Here is a 22,832-nt window from a genome sequence, read left to right on the forward strand (position 1 = left end):
GACCGTCAGGTTTACCATTTTTGCCCATGAAAGATGATTCAATGTTGAGTAACCAACATCATCTTTTTACATCTGATCAAAACAATGTTTATTTCAGTAGTTCCCTTCCACCTCACTCCATTCTAGTGTATTAGTACAAGACCAAAAAAAACCACTGATCAAAAATGATACTTCCTTTGTGAAATCTGAAGTATTGTTTAAAACCCTGCAGGTGAAGCAGTGAGACTGAGCAATACTTTTCTGACCAGAAAAGTTTCCTGGCATTTCTCTGATGTTGGTCTTCCAACAAATCACCGCAGTTTGCTCAAGATGGCATTTCCTGGCTGGCATGTATAATTGATGTATGTCACATTTTATAAAGTGATTGCAAGGTAAATTCAATTTTCTCTTTTCCTCCTTTGTGTCCTCTAAGAATCTCTTATCTTCACATATCAATTACAGAGCAGTGACAGAGATAGGATACAAATCACTGCGATGAATGTAATAGCAAAAGTGATTAGAGATAGGGAGAGATTAATTGCATGTGTCAGACATAAATAACGGGTTTAGGAGACAACCCAGCATTCTGAGAGTGTGTGTGTGTATGTGTGTATGTATTCCAGATCTCTTCCAGGCACACAACCCCAACCCTTACATAAACAGACAAGTGTAACATGAAGCTATGCTAAAATAATAAATTAGATTATAGAAACTTCAGCATTCGCCATTTTTCTCAGAGCTGTATGCACAATGTATGCACAATGTATGCACATATGCCAAAGGAATGTACCCTCAACTCGGGTGCACTTCCTGAGCTTCAACCAGCTAGCAATGAGTCCCCATAACAATTGCGTTGCCGTGTTGCTGTTGGGAGGAAAGGAACTATTTTTTTCCATAAAAAATTTTTTTCCACGTCCTTAAAGCTGTATTAAATTTGTTGATGCAACATGATGAAAAGTGCCAGATATTCAAACATGCTTTATGCTGATTGTGGAGGTTTTAAGTTCTCTGTAATAGTAAGAATGAAAAAATCTTATAGCAAGTTTATTTTAGTATCTTTCCATTGTAAAAACCTGCTAGCAGAGGGGACACTACTTGCCCGGGATAGGGGCTGTAGCAGATGCAAGAGTGAACCGTGTGTGGCAATAATAACCAAAAATAGCCCGGGGGAAGAAGAGATTGGAGACCAACCAACATTTCTATGTATCAGGAAGATCACTGAAAGAATGCTTTGGCAAAGCCAAAGAAAAGCTCATGGTACCACAGAGGTTTCTTTGCTCCTCTTTATTACTCCTGTAGTTTAGCAATCCATCATTTTGACCACAGGTTTCCTTCTGTATCACTACAGTTAAAGTGAGGAAAGTTTTCCTCTAAGGCCAAGAAAGGTAGAGAATTCTGAAGAAGACCTTGGCTGGAGCTTTAAGGAAAAAGGCAAAAAGCCCAACAATGGAAGCTGGAGTCTAAGAATGCTGATAAATCCTGAACATCTCTGTTAGTCCTTTATAATGCGTGTAAAAACGATTCGACACTACAATACAGTATCCTTTTTGCAGTAGGTAACAAGGTAAACCATTAAGAATATCAGCCTCCACAGGAATCCCTAGCTCTAGATAAAGCTTAAACTAACATTTGTTCCAGTATATCAAAGCCAAATCTTCAGCACTAACTCAATTTAGTCCTTTTTGTTATAGCTGTGATTGTCACTAAAGTGCATTTGACTACAGACGTATTTATCTATCTCAAAAGCACAGTGAAGTTGTACTCAATCTGTTCTCACAATAAGAAAAAACAAAGATCCCCATTTCAATATTTATGCCCTTTAATATTAAAGCAGATCAGAGCTAGAACTGTAGAAAAAGCATTAAGTCAGTATTTTGTCAGGATATTAAAGGTGGCGTTTACACAGAATTTATTCTTAAGGTTCAGTTTTAAATCCCAAACACTTGTACAGTCTCCTTCAAATTAACATTATGGATTGCAAAAGAATAAGTGACCATCAAAGTGAGAGGCACACCTTTGCTCGTGAAGCCACACATGACACAGCATTAGGGTATCCTTTCTGGAAATTCTGCTTGACAAAGGGAAAGCAAAACCTGCCTAGAAAATGGGAAAGAAATGTTATTACTTGCAAGAGTGACTTAAAGCCAGTACACAGAGGGCTGAGCTGTGCTACATTTGACTTCGCCAGTATTTGGACAGAACCTCGGGCAATTGTGTACAATTATATATAACATAGAATAGTTAGAGTTGGAAAGGACCTTAAGATCATCCAGTTCCAACCCCCCTGCCATGGGCAGGGACACCCCACACTAAACCATGCCGCCCAAGGCTCTGTCCAACCTGGCCTTGAACACCGCCAGGGATGGAGCATTCACAACCTCCCTGGGCAACCCATTCCAGTGCCTCACCACCCTCACAGTAAAGAATTTCTTCCTTATATCCAATCTAAACTTCCCCTGTTTAAGTTTTAACCCATTACCCCTTGTCCTATCACTACTGTCCCAGTTGTGGCACAGAAATACAATTTCATTTCATTCCATAGTCCTTCTCCTATGCCACCAAAGAAAAAGCAGCATCATTGAAGCACTAATTTCACCTCCGCAGCACTGACCCAGAGAGGCTAAGTGAAGTGAATTCCCTTGGCATGAACTAAAAACAGTTTGACAAGTTTACAGAGCCTGTGTGAATTTGACCTCATAATAAGAATACCTACACCCTGGGGCTGGCAGCCCATTCCGGTTCATTTTTTTCCTGCCTGTACCTGAAAGCTGGAGCTAGCTATGAAAAATTCATGCAGCAGGAAGCTTCAAACATATCCGTGAAGGATCCTCAGCATCTGCTGACTTGAATAAACCTTGATGGTTAATCTGAAAAACTGCATTAGTGAAATGCTCTCTTCCAGAAAAGAAGCTGTCTGCTCAGAATCTTCTGAAAACTCCTTACCAAACCTGAGAGAAGGATGTAAAAGTGATATTCTACTAAATACACAGACAGATAATGTGGCATTTTTTCCCGCACTTCCTTTCCTTAGGACAAAAAGGACAATTCATTTTTACAGACACTGAAAGTGACCTAAACAACCTGTGCTATCGTAAGAACCTCTCTTTAGATTAGAAAACCAACAAAATTTCAGTGCAAAACCAGTACCTTGCAAGTGTGAAATGAGACTCTTCCCTTCTGTGACATTTACGCTTTGATACATTAAATGGAAGAACAAAATAGACGCCAACCAGAGATAAACACAACTTATTTATCCTCACGTCAATGTTTGCTGTAACAGAATAGTTGCAAGTAGAAGCTGGGCAGAACCTGACATACTCCTATTTTAAACTAATTGCAAAGCAGCCAAGCCAGGAGTTTAATTTTCAGTCCCAAACTTATTTTTTCACTTCTTGTTTTTGAGCATTGCCAATGCTCAAGGGGAAGATTTATCTTTGTTAAATGATCATTGCCTTTATCATCTTTGACTCCTCAAAAACGCTGGCTGGCCAGGTTTGGAAAACTTTCATCAATCTTGTTTGCTGCTTTCACAAAGCCTGCATCAGAAAGAGACGTCAGTCCGCAGAACGCTCTGTATCTGCTGGTGTTATGAGGAGATCTTGAGACTGCCTAATTTACTAATAAATCCATTCAAGTGACACGCATCTCAATATTTCACAGCTTAACGAGAAGGTCCAGCAGCAAGGCCCTGAATTGCTGTTCCAGACGATTAGCGCTGCAAAACCAATTGAAGCAGGAGCATCTAAGCTGTCACAACAGCTTACGCATACCCACCTTCTGCAAACCTGCCATTTAAATCATTTGCTGGAGGACACTTCTGATTTTTCCCATAAAATATTTCAACTAAACTCAGAAATATCAGTACATCCTGGGAAAAGTTTCTAACACAGGGCCAACAGTGTTGCATGGAAGTTAATAATAGAAAAATCTCAGCAGGGCCTTTCAAACTTCTAAAGTGGCACCGGAATCTTGCTATGTCACGTTATAAAGTAACAAGGACACACATTGAGTTCATTGGGGTACATACTTCAGCCAGCTCCTTGTAGTAATGAAAAGCTGAGGAAACCAGTTCTTAAACTCTTGACTTACATATTAGAAATCCCTATGGTTTCAGTACCAAGCTCTTAACACCTCTGCTCCCCTTTTCCTTCAGAAAAAAGGAAGTAAGGGTTTTATGTTGGCCTTACTTTCATGAACACTCAATCTTTACATGTCCTGCTAACACTGGTAAGATCAAAAGCATGTCACTTCATCCCCCTGACTGTCTTTAGGAAGAGATCGGACCATCTGTGCTGCAGTGTATGGCAGGAGAACAGGCACAAAAGAAAAAGCCTAAAGAATGAAGGATCCATTTAAGATATTGCCATCAAATCTATTGTTGACTAGATAGAAATTGGGAAGAACATTAAAGATTTCTCACTTGTTTATTGACAAATAGCATTTATATCTAAGAAGCTTGTAACAACTCAGTGATAGATCCGTTCTCACACCTTTATGGTTAAGTCAGGAAGTTCCAGTAATGGAGTTAATACTGAAATCCTCCAAAACAGTAATAGTGACTTTTAAACAGGGAGGAATGTGTTAGTGTCAAAAAGCAAGCTGAGTTTTGTTACTACTTCTGCTGCCAAATTCTTGACTTTCAGACTTCCCGATTTTCCTAGCCAGAATTTTGTGTTATTTACATGAAAGCTTGGACATATGGTTAAATAATTAAAACAAGCCAAGATTTCCATTAGCGTAGCATACAGTTAAAATGCTTTTAAGACATTTTAAATTTAGGACTAATCTACAACATCTCATACTAATATCAGACGTGACATTATTCCTATTATTCTGCCTGTTGGACATCATTTCATGGAACCTGTCACCTCAGAGATGATCTAATCCTCTTGAAATCAGTGGAAACACATCTGCTTGAAAGACATGATCACTGTTTTCAAGCATGGTTGGACTGGACCTCGTGCTGTGACCTGGACTTTCACATTAAGAAACATGGTTTTAGAGGGAAGGCACAGAGAACACCAGCGTTTAACCAAGCCAGGGACTCGGCTGTTAGCGAGAAACACTCATCAGTATTTGGATCTTATCACAGAGTAACCATACCTACCGGCTAATATACCTTCCTGTGCAAAGTGTATTTAAGGACTGAACCATCCCAGTAATGTGCACTGGGTATGCATGTATCTTAGAAGCCCAATATGTCCTAAAGATCTGTTAACCCTCATGAAACCCAGGCATTCCCATGCCTTCACTCTCAATGCCTGACCAACCTCAGAACGTATTGAAAAGCAAACCCAAACATGGCAGAAGCCACACAGAAAAGCCAGAAGGCTTCTTTTTGAAGCTGTTTTCTGACTTCCATATGTTATGCTTGTAATAGGGGGCCACTGGTGGATGTAAGACTTCACGCTGCTTGGGACTCAATGAACTGTGGGTTAGGCTGTCAAGAAACAGAATGTCTTTACCTTTACTCAGAGCTCTACTGGAGAATTCATTGCGATCGGGGCTTTCAGACTATTTTTGACACATGTTCAACATCCTCAGACCTTATGCAACATGTATCCAATATAGTTATTAATTGAAGGACAGTTTAGTGTCTTTTCCAGATGTCTCTCAAACTCCATTTACTTTCAGCCACAATTCAACATTGACTTTAATCTGCAATATTTTTCAACCTAGTTGATTCTATGATTCTATATAAGACCCCATAACTCATCCTCTGCTTAGCTCAGGGCTATACCTTTCTCTTTCTGTCATTCCTGTGTTTCGGACCAGAACAGGACAGATTATAGCCTTCTCAAAATCCTTTCCTACAGGCTGGAGCAAGCCTGACACTGATATCCTTCAAGGACTAACAAGCTGTGCATATCTAACGCCGCCCTCAGTGGATGACTGCCCTGGGAATTATCTACAGGTTTTGTTTTGCTTTTGCCCTCAGCTGAAAGTGGCAATAGGCATGCTGAGTCATGTAGCAAGGTTCTACTCAATAATTAATATATAATCTACTTACACAGAAATTGGATATTCCACTTTAATTGTGGTTTATTTGATTTTGATTAAACTGGTTTTAAGTTTTATAATGTCCTAATGGAAAATGACAGGTGCCATCACTCTTACCACCTGATGAATGGCAACTCAAAGTGGTATATCCATACCTGGATGTACCTTTAATGATCTGTTTCACATATGTTTCTTCTTCAGATCAAAGATCAGACTGACTACAGAATCATAGAATAGTTAGGGTTGGAAAGGACCTCAAGATCATCTATTTCCAACCCCCCTGCCATGGGCAGGGACACCTCACACTAGACCATGTTAATCAGTTCCTTTACAGATGCTGTAATGCCTTACAGCCAGTGCCTTTCTTTTACATACACACAGCACTACTAATCCAAGATATCAAGATACCAATTCAAAAACCTCATTGGCTAATATTCACTTCAACACGCACACCCATTTTTGGCTTTCATTCTTCATCTTCTTTTACCAATTTAATCTTTCCTGGTTTTCATGTCCCAGGGAGACTTTGCATTCATGGTATCAAGTCTGTACACATTTTGAAGTGTTTTCTATTCCATATGCCCATATTACCTTCTGCTTTGCATAGCACTTGTTATGCATGCATGATCACAGACTATTTCTAGCATTAATTAAGATACGAATTAAAGTTGTAAGTACATTATTGGTCACGATACAAACAATATGAATTTGCTTCAAAAATGAAATTACTAAAGTGTTAAACCTATTTATACTGTCAGAAATAATAATGTTCACAATCTACATGCCACAGTACAGCCAGAGTTCACAAGTGGGTTTGGAATATTACTTCCACTTCAGAAAGATACACATAACCCCCTCCGAGAAGTTCATTTAGCTTATAAACATACCTGGACGAAGGTATACCTGTTTAGCCATGCAGCTTCTGTGACCCTGATCCCACTACAAGGGTTTCCATTGCTTAAGAACAGCATTCCTTGAAAGCTGATTAGGAATTTTAGCAGAAAAATCATATTTGCAATGAAATTAAATGTTTCACAGGGACATAATGTTTTTGATCAACGTCTACAAACATAATCATATTTCCAAAAGCAATATGCCAAGTACACTGCTTAGAAAACAGGCTGGACAGGGCTTCGAGCAACCTGGTCTAGTGGAAGGTGTCCCTGCCTGTGCGACCCAAGGGGGTTGGAACTAGATGAGATTTAGGGTCTCTTCCAACCCAAACCATTCCATGATTCTATGATCTTCAGGAAGCCCAAACCATAAGAGCAGCCTGTCAGCAAAGCTGCCAGTGTCAATGATTTATCCAGCCATCTCTTCCTTGTTTCTACAAGCAAAACCAGACACATTCACACAACAGAATAACGTATTCCCTGTCTCACTGCTACATTAAAAACACCATGACCTAACGCACTCAGAAAAGGAGCAATTCCATTCTACACGTTTGGAATATTAATTTTCCTACAAACACGTTTACTAAATGCTTTACAAGAGTTTAGACATGCGTATTTTTGCTGAACATGCACCTCAGTTTATTTAATGGGCAGTCATCTTGCGACCCCATTGCTCTGCTGCCTCCCCCTCCTCTTTGCTATAAAATCTACTCCTAGAGTACCTCTGTAATGGGAGATGTTAATACAATTTGCGCAATGTGAAATAATAAGTAGTAACAATGAAATGCGTGTTCCCTGGGCCTCTGTGATAACTCCAGGTAAAAATAATGCCATAGACTGGGAATAGACTCATAAATAAATTTGCACTCAGAAGAGTGACTTGTTTACTTACGCGCAATGGAAAACAATACATTATAAACCCCTGCACTGAAAAGAAATTATGATCACAATTTCACAACAAACAGCGAGGGATATCATCATGTACCTGCCTCGCACAAAATAAACCATTAGACAAGAGGCTCTGAGAGTGATTTGTTGAGGGCATGTACTCTCTTAGGTCCCTCTTACTGCACAAGATGTTCAACGTACTCCAAACCAAGCAGGGAACGTTGACCTTCTGTAAAGATCCAATCCTTTGTTAGCAAGGCTCTTTTTACTAGGGCAGACTTTTGTCTGCAGCCTCAGTATGACAGCATATTATCCACAATTTGGATACTCACTTGCTACGCTGAGATGAATAAAGGGACTTGTCTTGTTCTCTCCATTCTTTTCATTGACTGCCTGGACATAGTAGCCTCCTGCATCAGACACTGATGTTGAAAGGATCACCAGCTGATTCTCCAGGGTGATGGCTCTGTTTAGGAAAGAAAAAGATCACTTTGAAACCAAGAGAGTGGTACCCATTAGGCAAAAACCATACAACACTTGAGACTTGACAGGCTGATAGGGTATTCAATGGTCGTCTAAATCAAGACATTGGGGAATCAAAACCAGCCCAATTTCAAATACATTCACAGCTAATACTTAAATCTGTGATGCTTCTCTGTTTAGATTGTGCAAGATGCTTATGGTGACATGCAGAAAGCTCCAACACATGAAACTAGAATTGTTTAAGTAGGAATAAGATGTTACACAACAAATGGCAAACGATAACAGAGATGAATAGCCTGCAAACTGTATCATTATGGGTTGATGACAGTCCTGGCAAACATCAGTATGGCACAAAGTTGGTTTTATTGACAACCTTCAACATGTGAAAGCTAGACTATTACAGACTAGCACTCAGGAAATAACACCAGAGAAAGCAGAAATCAAAGGCTGCAGAACCTCAGAGGGTAAACTTTCTGTATTTATGGCATCACTAATTATCACAGCACCACAGACAAGAGCATCAGCAAGTTAGAGCCTAATTGATATACACAAGTGATCTGTGTGTAGATAGAAGAGTTTTCCTTTAAAGCAGGTAGGAAAGCACAACCCTCTAGTTAGCACAGCTGTAGGCCTGAAGGAATCAACAAAACTCATATAACACAAGTCTATTCTTGCTTAGGGCTGCTACATAACAAATGTCTCTATAAACTCCCTTGTAGGCAGCATCACCCCTTTGCTCCACTACAGGGTTGGTTACTTTGCATTTTACATCTATTAGATGGTTTTTTTCATGACTGTAACAGATAAAGGTTTAATCTAGAGATAACATGTAAAAATTTAAGGGCTTAACGGAACAGGACACAGGAAGCTAAAACTAAGATAAGAAGAAAAGAACATGAAAAGTTCCAGAGAAAGCCTGTGGAGCCAAACACCGACAGTCCTGTAGACTGGGACAGGCCCAAACTTGGAAATCTGAATGCAAGACTTGGAGCAACGAACTCCTGCCTTCGCTTGCGTTACTTGGTGGGAAGCCACACCAAGTTCATCTGTGCTACTAGTCAAATCTTGGAGCGTAAGGTCAAAACTACATATAAAATTATTAAACTGGATCAAACAAGTTCATACATCAATAGGCCTCAAAAAGTCAGTGCTAAGTCAAAGTATTCATACAGTAATCAATCAATAATAAACTTCCCTGCACTGGCATGGTGTGGTTACCATTAATAATTCACAGCTATTTTGCTTTTGAAAAATCATTTAAAGCAAATGGGGAAATCACACATTCCTACTTGTTTTCCTACGTAGGAGGGGGAATGAAAAAACTATAGTGAGAATGCAGCAGTACTCAAAGGCTATGTATTTTACCCATACCCCTTCAATATTCTAATGTGGATACAAAGCACACTGAACCTCTATAATTCTACCATAGAAACACAGGATTGTTTAGGTTGGAAAAGATCTTTAAGGTCGTCGAGTCCAATCATTAACCCAGCACTGCTGAGTCCACCACTAAAGCATGTCCCCAAGAGCCACATCTACATGTCTGTTACATACCTGCAGGGATGGTGCCTCCACCACTGCCCTGGGCAGCCTGTTCCAATGCTTGACAACCTTTTGGGTGCAAAAATTGTTCCTGATCTCTAATCTAAGCCTTCCCTGGTGCAGCTTGAGGCCATCTCGTTCTATCACTTGTTACTTGAGAGAAGAGACTGATCCCCACCTTTCACAAGGTGGGGAACCACAACCTTCTTTCAGGTAGTTGCAGAGAACAATAACTGCCCCCTGAGCCTCCTTTTCTCCAGTCTAAACAGCCCGAGTTCCCTCAGTCGTTCCTCATCACACTTGTGCTCTAGACCCCAATAAATACAAAGTTCCTGAAAAATATATAAGGCTGTGTTTTCAGCTTTAAAATCAGTCATCACACATCAGCTAAAGATCCTGTTTGAGTTATCTTCATTGACAGTTTAATTATAAAAACTACTAAAGAAGACCCCACAGTATGATTTTTTCCCTTTATTCAATGAACCTGTACTAGCTTAATTGACTTAGAAAATGAATCAAAGAAACTGTGATAGATTTAGAGTGGGGATATAAAATGCAATTAATATGATACTTGATAAAGCAAATAAAGATAAAATTCAAATGAAGTGCTAATAATTGAATATTAAAGACAATGACATTCACATTCATTTCTACTTTAGTTCAAAAGAAAGCAGCATTAAAAGACTCTTTGAAAATACTGAGGTATACTTCAGGCTCCTTTGATGCCAGCTGCAACTGTACCCAGAGTTTTAAAGGTGAGCCTTGAATACTGGTGCGATGTGTGCTGTTGATATCTGTATTAAATTGGCTGGAAACTTTAGACTTTTAAACCATTATACTCATTTACTAATCAAGAGCAAAGGGAAAATGTATTTATTAAGAAAATTGTTCAGAATTAAGTGGGGGTTTAAATATAATACACTAATATTTATCAGAGTGTGAGCAAAGTGTAACGCCTGCAAGTGAAAAGTAAATTTCAAGTATTAAATGAATGTAATTATATTTGAACCAAAAATATCACTGCAGAAGGGCTAAACTTTATAAATTACATGTTCAAAATAGTGCAAAAAAGTTTGCTATTCATTTGCATAGAAAGAAAAAGAATTAGAAGACAAAGCAACTACTGAAGACAACTCCTTGGGGTCATCAATTACACAGTCAAATTAATGCTCGATTACAAACCCCACAGTGAGCTCTTGGTATCTTAAAAGTTCTGTGAAAAATGGGATGTTTCAATTTCATTAAGACAGGTACAGAGCAAGACCTGAGCCTTCACAGGCTGCAGACTTGGGGAGTTTTATTTAGAGCAAGCCTGAGCCTTGTGCATCAGCAAAGTCCATTAGTCACGTCGTAAAGACTCATTAATTCCAGTGTTCCTAAACCATCTGCAGATCCGTGCCCCGGTCCTTACCAGGGTTGCAGCCACTTTTTGCATAACAGCTGCACAGAGCACCCTAACGTTGCCTTCACAAGTTGTCCCGGGGTTATTGTTTGTTTGAATTGTCTGATATAACTTCTAAATCATGACAGCATCACGCTAATGATCCAAAGCAAATCTGATTCCTGGCTGCTCAGTTCACCAGCACATTGAGGAAGTTGACTGAAGCAGATGGAGGGGGCTTGTCACTAATTTGTACCCAACACTCAATTCATGAACATTTAAATCTTGCTTTCTTTTCAAGCAGTATCAAACTAGGCTCTATCTAACATTCTCCAGACAGAAGCGACCAGGAAGTAAAAACTAACTAGACTGATCCTTTGGGATTTCCTGAGCATAGGGAAAAGGAGCATTTTAAATCATACATTTTAATAGTAAAATTTCTTAAATTTCTTTGGAACTCAGTGGAAGCCCGTAGGGAACAGCAGCCAATATACATACAGCAACGTGTCTGCAAGTGGTAGGCAGTTACAATGGTGAATTCAGTATTATCTCATATCCTACACGCATTTTGGCAACATCCTTACCACAGGGGCAGCCAGGGCCGAGCACAGATTGACCTGAGTGAAGGTGAGCTGGAACTTTGAACAAGTTATGTTTGTGTCATGCTGCCTAGCCAAAGACTGTACACTGACGGGATGGGAAAGGCAGCAATGACGGAGACAAGTCACTTCATATACCCACTTCTTCAAAGTATCTGAACGTATAAATAGGAACCTAACGAGGTTTTCATCATTTCCATTATCACAACCAGAATTCAGTCACACTCTGAGATTTTTAACTGCAGCCTTCCAAATTGTCCAAATACTCGACAAAATCCTGGCCCAAATAATCTCTAAATTTGATCTAAAGGTTACGGAAATTAATCTGTTAACATCAGTAGAATGTTAATCAGGCCTTTAGAAGTGACGAGAATTTTCCAAAGGGGATACCATTATGAAGGCATTTGAGACAAAGTTTTTGGAATGAAATAAATTTTCCCTGCACTGAAAATTGCATCACTTACTAAAATGCTGCAATTGAACTCTTCAGTATCTTAAATAAGTGGATTTTCATTAATAACGGGTTTTTATGTGAAAATACTATGTGTAAATCTACTCTACAAGATAATTCCCAAAAGTCAGATATTTGCTATGGTTATTAGTCTATGAGATTACAGAATAAATAGATAATACTAGGTTATAAAAACATCATAAAATGAAAATCACAGAGTAACCTGATTAGGCTTTCTCTTAGCAGGCTGCCATCTGCTCGTGAACCAGTGTGCAATATTTTAGTACAAAGGCCTTCATAAAGCCTCTTTACCAATATTATCTCTAGCTAATACGAATATCAATCCCTCTTTACAAGCTATATTTTACTAGAAAACCTCAGTTCCCTTATAAAAACTTTTGTGCACATTACATAGCTCGCATTGATCTTTCTCCATGAGCCAGACACCACACATAACAGTGGTGTTAATAGAAAAAGGAGAGATTATGGAGCAATAACAACATAATTACTAAGAGACTTCCCCCATGGATTTCCCCTTTTGGAAAAACCACACAGATACACTGCAGTTAAACCCACAGCTGTTCAAGTGAAATCCTGACTCGGAGTAGTGCACGCATGGCTTAACAGAGTGAGCACCCGTGTGTCTTCCAGTCCTGATGGGGAATTACTATTCAAAGCCATTTAAATACTTGTCTTTCACAAACAGTTCTTGTTTTTCAGGACTCAACAGAGCAAAAGTCTAGCCTATGTGCTAGGGCAACGTGCCAAGCAACAAAGCACTAAGAGTTGTGCCTGGATGCCACTATTCAGGCTCCAGGTATATTGTAGCTCCAAATCAAGCATCTGTTAACAAAAACTTCATACTTACGCAGCTGAATATGAAAGTGAATATTAAAAACTGAATATTAAGTGTAACTGCACAAATTAATGCAATGATTTTACAATCCATGCCAGTTAATACTAGTGATTCTCTAGCTATGCCATGGCACAACACACGCTTCAGGGAAGCGACTGGCTTTCTACTCATGAAAGTGTCCCCAGGCTACACAAGAATAACCAAGATAGTCCTAATTGCCAGGCAGAGATTGAATGCTGTTGTGAAATGAAGGAAGACAAGCTATTAATAGGTTTAACAGGTACATTTCCAGCAGAAAATGAGAGAAGCAGTAGAATTTCCATGTTTTAAGCTTGGCTTCACTATTCTTCTCTAGCACTAGTTTTAGAGTTTCAAGGTCTGGGTTAAGCAAGGCTATATTCCCTATGCTTGTTCATGAATACATTACACAAAGCCTGTTCTGTGCAAAACAAGGGTAAGGCTGGAATGGAAGTGGATGGAAAACTGTACCTGACAAATCATCAGTGATCCACTACCTGACTGGAAAGCTGTATCAGGTAGAAACCCATAGGGTCTGTCTTTGGAATGAAGGAATTGTTTTGGAATTATTTAATAGTTTCACTGGTGTTTGTTAACTGATTACGGATTTCACTTCCTAAATCTGCAGTTGAAGTCCCAAAGACTGTGGAAAACAGAATTAGAATTCCAAATGCGTAAGCCCTGTTTAAGCCTCTCTACATGACTGAGGTTTGCAGCTCACTGAACAAGTTCAAAGCATTGTATTTGAGAAGGAATTACTGACTGTGGAACAGGCAAACCTCACAAGAGGTGCAAAGAGTGGTATCATTGGAAAGTATATGTCGTGGTTTAAGCCCAGGCCGTAAATCAGAACCACGCAGTCCACTTCCCCCCCCACCTTTCTTCCCTCCGCTTCTGGAGGGACGGGGAGGAGAATCAAAAGAATGCAACTCCCACGGGTTGAGATAAGAACAGTTTAATAACTAAGGTATAACACAAATCACTACTGCTACCACTAATAGTAATAATGATAAAGGAAATAACAAGCAAGAGAATACAACCGCTCACCAACCGGTACCTCACCCCCACCCTGCCATGATCCAGCCCTTCCGGGAACTCTCCGTTCTACCTCCTGGGCATGACGTGCTGTGGTATGGAATACCTCTTTGGCTAGTTTGGGTCAGGTGTCCTGTCCCTGCTTCCTCCCGGCTTCTCCTCCTCCCTGGCAGAGCATGAGACTCACAAAGACCTTGGTCAGGGTAAACATTCTGACCCACAACTGAAAACATCAGCTTTATCAGTATTATTCCCAGGTCGAAAGTCAAAACACAGCACTGCACCAGTAGAAAAAATGACTGCTACTGCTAAACCAGGACAGTATCCACCCCTTATTCCATACCATTCATGTCATGCTCAGATCCCACATTTTCAATATACCATCACTTGTAACAGTCTTTCAGAGCAGGAGAGGCCCATTGCAAAGTCCACCCCTCGATCATGAGTCCATCTCTATGTTGCATCTCTGCCCTGATGGCCTGAAGTGTCATGGGCCCATCAGGCTCAAAATAATTCACCCTCCCCTGCAGCAGTCTCTGCAACTTGTCGTTGGGGACTCCACACAGCTGCCTTCCATCTCCGACGCTTCCAAAGCACTGGAGGGGCCCAGTGGATTAGATACTCGCCCATACTGTCCCACACACCGTGACACTCATGGCTGTCCAGCCTTGGGGAAAACCTCTCGGTCCCCCTGTATTGTCTAAACCCAGACAAGACCCAAACCTGACTCTGCTTAACTCTCGGGATCAGACAAAATGGTCGTGGGTAGAACACACTCTGTGTGTGTGCCAACATGGTGATCCCCATCACAATCAGCAGGCAGGTTCCAAGGGTACCCAAAGGCCATTCAAAACCTTCAGAACTCTCAAATGATGCTGCTGTACTTGTCACTGGGGCTGCTGTAGCTGCTGTACTTGTCACTGGGGCTAGTGTAGCTGTTGTGCTTGAAGGCTCTCTCACCACCAGCTTCTCTTTTTCTGAGTCCAGATCTTCCTCCTCTGCCTTGCTGGGAAATGCTGCGTGGTCTCCTGCATCCTCCTGTGGCTCAGGCTCACGGGGCTCGGCAGACGGCTGCTGGGGAATGCTCTCGGCCGCCGCGGGGCTGGGCTCGGCCGTGGGGCTCGGCTCCTCCGCCGCCTCCTCCCGCTGCTCGGCAGCCGCCTCCTTCCCCTCCTCGGCAGTCGCCTCCTTCCCAGCCTCCGGCCCCGCTCCCGCCGCCGCTTGGTCCCCGGGGCCCCTCTCCCGGGCCGCTTCGGCCGCCGCCGGCTCCCGGGGCCGCTCCCCCTCGGCTCCCCGCAGCCTCACAAAGACGGAGGCGAGGACGAGGGCCAGGACAGTGAAGAGCAGCGGGACGGCCAGGTACAAGTCCACGGCCACGTCCATCCCGCCCTGCTGCCGGAGCCCCCCCGTATCGCAAGCCATTACCATAAAGTACAATGAAACAAGAACCTTAGCCCAAGGCCCACACTTGATAAACACTAACACAGCAAATACCAGCTCCAAGCAAGCTACGACATACAGAAACTGTGACATCAAAAAGAACAACTTTGAGAGCCCATAAATCAGCACTGTGCCTCAGTCAGATCTGTTGTTATCTCAACCCTTCCTGCCCCACGTTGGGCGCCAAAAAGAACTGTCGTGGTTTAAGCCCAGGCCGTAAATCAGAACCACGCAGTCCACTTCCCCCCCCACCTTTCTTCCCTCCGCTTCTGGAGGGACGGGGAGGAGAATCAAAAGAATGCAACTCCCACGGGTTGAGATAAGAACAGTTTAATAACTAAGGTATAACACAAATCACTACTGCTACCACTAATAGTAATAATGATAAAGGAAATAACAAGCAAGAGAATACAACCGCTCCCCAACCGGTACCTCACCCCCACCCTGCCATGATCCAGCCCTTCCGGGAACTCTCCGTTCTACATCCTGGGCATGACGTGCTGTGGTATGGAATACCTCTTTGGCTAGTTTGGGTCAGGTGTCCTGTCCCTGCTTCCTCCCGGCTTCTCCTCCTCCCTGGCAGAGCATGAGACTCACAAAGACCTTGGTCAGGGTAAACATTCTGACCCACAACTGAAAACATCAGCTTTATCAGTATTATTCCCAGGTCGAAAGTCAAAACACAGCACTGCACCAGTAGAAAAAATGACTGCTACTGCTAAACCAGGACATATATTAAATAACCCTGTTTCTTATCCAGTGTGTGGCCTCCACTCAGTTTTGGCTACTAGATTTAAGCACGTAGGCTAGTCGAACCCCCCAAACCACATCAGAACCATTCACACCTCCTCCCAACCATCCAATCCCAAAGAGTAATATAGAAACCATGACATGCAGGAGACCCCTTGAAAAACACCCCAAAAATCATCACAAGTGTTTTCATATGGGTACAGGCCTGTTAAAAAAAGCGTGTCTGATTTAAGCAGAATCATCAAATATTAAGTCTATTACAAAAATCTCAGCAGTTTGCCTCAGAAAAAAAGCTTATTTTCTGTCTTCGGAGATAGAGACTCCGAGAAAGGATGCTCAGATGAATTATCCCAAACACATATTTAAAATCATGCTCATATCAAGCAATTACTGGCCTAGAGATTAAAAAACCCACAAAACAAACCCCAAGATAATCACTACATAACTGATCACGAAGGAGATGTTTGCAGTGAGAGACAATGCTGCCAATCCAGAAGCGAGCAATTACAATAACAAACTAAAGAATAATCATAAGTGAGTTACTTATGTTAAAATGTTCTTTTTCTCCCCCCTCCAGGAATTCAGCCGCTTCAATTCTTGTTTAATGTAACTTAATCATCACACAAATGTACTCTCTTTTTAAATTATTATTACATTTTAAGCAACAAGAATTAGTACAGCTGATATAATAACCCATGTGTGCTTGAAACACAGCTCTTGGGTGTTACCATACTGAACACCACTGATGTGCGCCTGGATGTGCTACTCCAGCAACAGCAGTTCTCAAACTAGTAGAAAAATCCAGACTTTCAAGACAAAACCTACATCTCAGTCAACAACAGAGACCAAAGAATAAAGTAAGTCCATTTGCTCCAGTCTTCTCTTCTTCTAAAACTCCTACTGCATTGAAGATACTTGTAAATAGAGTATCTATTTTCTTCTCTTTCTGTTTATCATCTAATCAAAACACTGAAATCCTTTTTCAACATCACTATCTGTTGCTATGGACATAGCTAGCAACCACTGCAAAGAATAATAGTGGAAACTCTCTATTATAAATGGGTTATTTAAACAAAGCATTGCAGTTAAAAAGTATCAGAGGTTGTTGATCTACACAGCTGGCTGATTTCACTGACAGCAAGCACAATCATTTGGGATTTTATAGCTCAGCTTTCAGATACAGACATGAATATTGCTCCTTTCTATGATATTTCTCCTGAACCAATTATTCAAGATGCTGTGTTTTTCTCCCAAGCACCATTTTATTTTCCTTTCCCTCCACTGTAAAAGGAAAACTTCTGTTATTTAATTGCGTCTTCACTTCCGATGCAACACATCAATGTAATGGTATGCGGTAGAGTGGTTTGTAGTCAAGTATTAAAGAGCTTCCTGTTGAATATTGTATCCTCGTACTATTATTTCACTGAGATACATTTGGCTTTATTCTGTAGTATAAAAAGCATGACTGTGAACTGCACTAACTATAAACCAAATTAGCAGCGGCGCAGGCCTGTCACAGGGCAACGCACTGAGAGATGACTGATTATACAACAATGATAACGAAAGCTTCAACCTCTTAAAAACAGATTTAGCAGATACATTTAGATGTGCCACAACTGTGCTTGCTTAGACACTCCCAACCTCTGGTTATTCATGTTCCTGAATTTGCCTCAGCACCACCTCTGCCATTTTATTCCCGATTCGCCATGTATCTCATTCAGACCCATCCATTTTCACATCGATGCAGCTGAGAATAAGATGTGGCACAGCTGCTGCTGTACAAACACACCACAGGGACTCACAGCAACTGAAGTATCTACAGTTTGGAAATAAAATTGCAAATCTCTTGACAGGTCAATGCAAATCTCCAGCATGTTTGGTCAGTTCTCTCAGCTGAAACAAGCTCTTCTTCAGCAGCTGAATACACACACATGAGTATATCTACAATTGATATACTGAGTAAACAGAGCACTGACAGAAATCACCTGGCTGTAATCATGAAACCTAATGGCAGCTGTGTATCGGTGAAGATGAAACAGCGACATACATGTGGAAGACCTCCAAGAGGACACCTGCAACAACTGTTTATCACATGTGCCAAAGGCTTTGTTTTAATTCTAGTGCTAGAAAAATATGTGTCCATCTTACAGACATCATCCAAACTTACCACGCTAGCCCTACAAGTGAGCGGAGCAGTACTGAGCTGGCCATTTAACTCCTTTAGGTCACCCAAAATACAAGTATGTTGAAATAAATGGGAGGATTTCAAAGGGTAGGAAAATCTGTACAGCCATAACATATTACACCCCTGTTCTGATGAGTAGTAGGCAATGTTATGCTCCAGAACTAACAGTCTAGCAGTCCATTAGTTTTTAAGATGCATTACTTCTCCTTTTAATAGTACCAAATCTTTAGACAAAGATCATGGAGATGGTAAAAAGTAGCAAGTGACTCCAGCATTAACGTCTGCTGCTGCCAAAGAGCGCAGTACCGGGTAGCAACAGAGCAATTTATTTAGACAAGTTTTACTATGAAAGATAATTAAAGATTTAGTGGCCTGGATCAATACAACAGCAACACTAGCTACACACAGCACTGCAGGTTGCTGAGACTAGCAAGCTGCAGTACTACAACTAGCAATTTGTGTTACTGCTGCAAATTCTTTGTACCCTTATTATACAGTACCCTAGGTTTGCTGTCTACATCAAAATAGTAATTTTGTGTATTTATTTCTACTCACACGCTATTAAGACATACACTGCTGCTATGCAGCATGAACTGAGCACAGGCCCTAGAGCCAGGTATATCTAGGTTTTGCAGTGACACACAGTGTAGCACTGGGTGAGTTATTTAGCTTTTCTGTCTGTATGTTTTGCCGAGAGAGAAAAAGGATAATACATATATGTATCTCTTTCTATGGTGAAAAAATTTATCTAGAGGCTTAAATAGTTAATACCTCTAGCACTTAAAAGATGGAGAGGATTATGCAAGTGCTAAGTCTTAATGCTCCTTACTTTCCCCCTTGCATTTCAGTTTGAATATCAGGCATTTTGTTATGACTTAAGGCAAAGCATCTTCTTGCTTTCTGATTTTTAACTGCTTTAACATCTCCTACACTATACACATTGGGCAGGCGAGCAGTGCTTACCAAACATCAGTCTTCTAGTAACTCATGGCATTGCACTGCTTCTTTCAGCAGAATCCCCTCAATACCGATTACAGACACGTTTAGTAACAAACATGTCCACCACAGACACTGCAAAATCCTGGGCTTACTGAAAATGATACAGCAGAAAAATTTCAAGTTAGACAATCACAGACTCTTTATTAATGCTCTTAATGCAAACATTTCAAAGCACTTCAAGTTAGTGACAGCAAATCATCAAGAAAACATGGTTAAAACATATATATAAGCAGAGCTTCAGCAGCAATTTAAAAGGAAGCAGTGACTCTGTATGTCTATCATAAATAGGCTGTACAGTGACATAAGAGCAAAGCCAGGTTGGATGCATTCAGCCATACGTTAAACATCCATATGAAACCAAACACTGGAAACTTTGGAAAAAAAAGGAAACTGTAATAGCACGGCAGCATTTGGTGTTAGGGTTTCTACCCAAACGTGATTTCCTGGCACTGCTGTGTGAAACAGAGCACAGTAAGCAACCAGAAAATATTGCTCTGTCAATAGCATTGTATCTATTCAGTTAGGTATATACACTGCTAGTCAAAAATAATACAAGACAGAATTTCTTCAGAAAGAAAAGGAGAGATTCCTCTCTCCAATAAATGAGGCAAACACACAAAGCTGTTGTGTAGCACAGCTACATGATTCTAAAAGGTGGGAAGAGAAGTTACAAGGGGGTCTATGCAAGAGATGGAGAAATGCAATTATATCTAAAGCTAACCATTCGATCATCCCTTTCCCAGGCAAAATATTACTACATATATCAAAATCTATGACCCCTTGATGTGAGCATCAGCGTATTTTAAAATGAAGTGTGCTGGAAGATAGCCTTTAGACATTCAGAAATCCAGATCCCTTTTGGGATCCATTTGTACGTTGTGCTTGAAACCCAGCTGCAGCCCTCGGCTCCAAAACTCATAAAAAACAGTTCAATGGCCAACTAACATGTAAATAATGCATGATTAAAGAAGCAACAGGACAGACAGGTATTTTTCTTTCTTCACTTTTAGCTTGGATGGTGTTGCCAAAACCAGGAAGAGAGTAGCCTATCGACTCCAATTATTTTTCAATTACTTGGAAATCGATACACAGATGTGTTTGTATGACTTATTGCTAATTTGACTTCTGAGTCTAACGACACAAATTTCCTTGTGGTAGAGCAGTGACATATATTCAGGACTCCTGGTTGTAAAGGTTAAGGAAGTCAGAAGGCCAAAGCTTGTATAGTAAATCTTGCCAGTCCTCTGGTTAGAATGACAGCAACTTCTACTTTAGAAACAGCCCCAGTGGTAACATAGAACTTCAACTCCCTTCCTTTGATACTAAACTATAAGCGCCACACACTCCCTCTAACGAAGAGCAATAGAGAGCACGCATCTGAGCACCTGCCTTGTTTACATCTGCTGGATGATCCATAAACACCATGCCTATTGAGCAGGCAAATGAAACCCTGAAGTGTCAGTAGATGCAGTTTGGTTTCTCTGATTTTATGGCCACAATATGCTTTGCAGAGCATTTTTATTTTCAGTGCTGAAGAAACACTCAGCTGTGAGTTACGTGGCAAAAGAACTCACAAATCCTGGGAAAGACGCATGCATGTTACCAGCCTAGTTTATATTCTTGGGGTTGTGAACAGAATGCTCAACACCCTGCCCATGCAAGTAATTCTACATAATAGTTAGACCGGAACAGAAAAACTCCGATGCCCCCTAAGTCTCTGCTGCAATCTGTCTTCACATATTTATCTCCTTACTTGCAGACATTCCTGCTGCAGAGGTTTTAGGGATTTGCTCCTGCAACACAGCAAAATGCTGCTCCCTGCAACTCCCTTCACAGGGAGAAGAGGTGCTATTACCGAGTTAATGGACAGTAGACACAACAGTTCCATCATCTTCAGCTACTGACTCTTTTTATCCACTTTGCCCTGTAATGAGGATCTCTACTTGCTCACATTTTCCTAACGGCAGCATCAGCTATCCCCTAATACTGCAACACATTAGAATGGAAAAAGATAGATGCAGGAAAACATTAAAATGCCCTTATCACTTGGCTGCAGGGGTATAAACTTAAAATAGGAGATTGTTTTCCTGTTGAAAACAAACAAATAAATAAATGTACTTAATTTTCACCTTAAATAATCCTTATGAGTATTGAATGGATGCTTTGATTATTGCTGTAAATATAAACAATGAAACATTCTGTTATATCTCACCTAGGTTAGAGAGAAGCAAATTCAATTCCTTCCTGTACGTGTTTTTCCCAGGTGCATTAACACACTTCTTTACATTCAAGAACCAACTTTTATTACAAGCTGAGTGTGTAGGGAGCATGGAGATAGGGAAAGAAACCAGGATGAACAGAATGCTAATGAGAAAGAAGAATACAACCGCCAACAGCCAATCCCTTTAATGATATGGACGTCTACATGTTTAACTTCCAAGTTCTTAATCCTGTTACTGAACTCAGAAGTTGGAAAACAGAAACAACGCTCAAAATCACCCCCGCAGGATCCTTTGCAAAAGGAAATGTGAAAATTAACCTCTTATCTCTCAAGACAAAAATGCAGTCCAAAAGAATGACAAAAGAGGGTTGTGCGAGAGCCAGAGAATGAGGCCAGTGACAATGGACAAACTTCAGAAGGTAATCACGAAAACAGAGGTAATGAGGAGATACAGAACAACGGGCAGTGACACAGGATTGTTAGGTAGACTTCTTGTTTTCTTTCCTATGTTCTTTACCCAAAACCTAAGAGCAAAAACATGTATTTGGTGATGCTGCAGCCCTTCCTGAATCATGTAAAACAATCCAAAAAATGACCATCTGCAACACATGTTAACTTATTAGTAACAGGGAACAAAGCCATGTTCTTGCAGGTTCATAGTACTTAACATGGTAAATCCTCATTCATTGATAAGACACTTTATACAAACATCAGAAATAAGTTCACAAGTAGCCTTGTTTTGTGGCAGCAAAAGCACACTGTGCAAGTGCTTAATATTTAACCTGGAAGAGAACATGAACATGTACCCAGGAACTGTGATTTTTGTTAAAGCTATGATGCAGGAATGTAAGCTCGAAGTTACTCAAGACACACAAGTCTACACTTCAGCTCAATACACTCTCTGTAAAGTTAGAGGGACCACTGGGGTGTGTGTGGGGGGAGTCATGGCACAGCTTGTTTCCAATTGAGTACTTGTGTATGAGAATGAGCTGAAGAGAGGGCACACATCCATGCTAACACACACACATACACATCTCTCGAGATGCTTCTTGGCTGATCCCTCTGTCAACTGGAGTACTGAAGTTCCTCCTTCAGCTCATTCAACAGCCTGA

At 40.8% G+C, this 22,832-nt stretch overlaps 1 protein-coding gene across 1 annotated transcript in view; it reads right to left on the reverse strand.

The window, feature by feature from the left end:
- SDK1 (sidekick cell adhesion molecule 1) overlaps positions 1 to 22,832 on the reverse strand; it is a gene marked incomplete at both ends in the record, with an annotated part of 410,080 nt that overhangs the window by 202,559 nt on the left and 184,689 nt on the right. Inside the window, one exon of the mRNA XM_080619378.1 lies at positions 8,093 to 8,226. Within this exon, the coding sequence (XP_080475504.1) occupies positions 8,093 to 8,226 (134 nt within the window). The remainder of the gene's footprint in view (positions 1 to 8,092; positions 8,227 to 22,832) is intronic.

Source organism: Psittacula echo, assembly GCF_963264785.1.
Source record: "Psittacula echo genome assembly, chromosome: 5".
Taxonomy (NCBI): Eukaryota; Metazoa; Chordata; class Aves; order Psittaciformes; family Psittacidae; genus Psittacula; species Psittacula echo.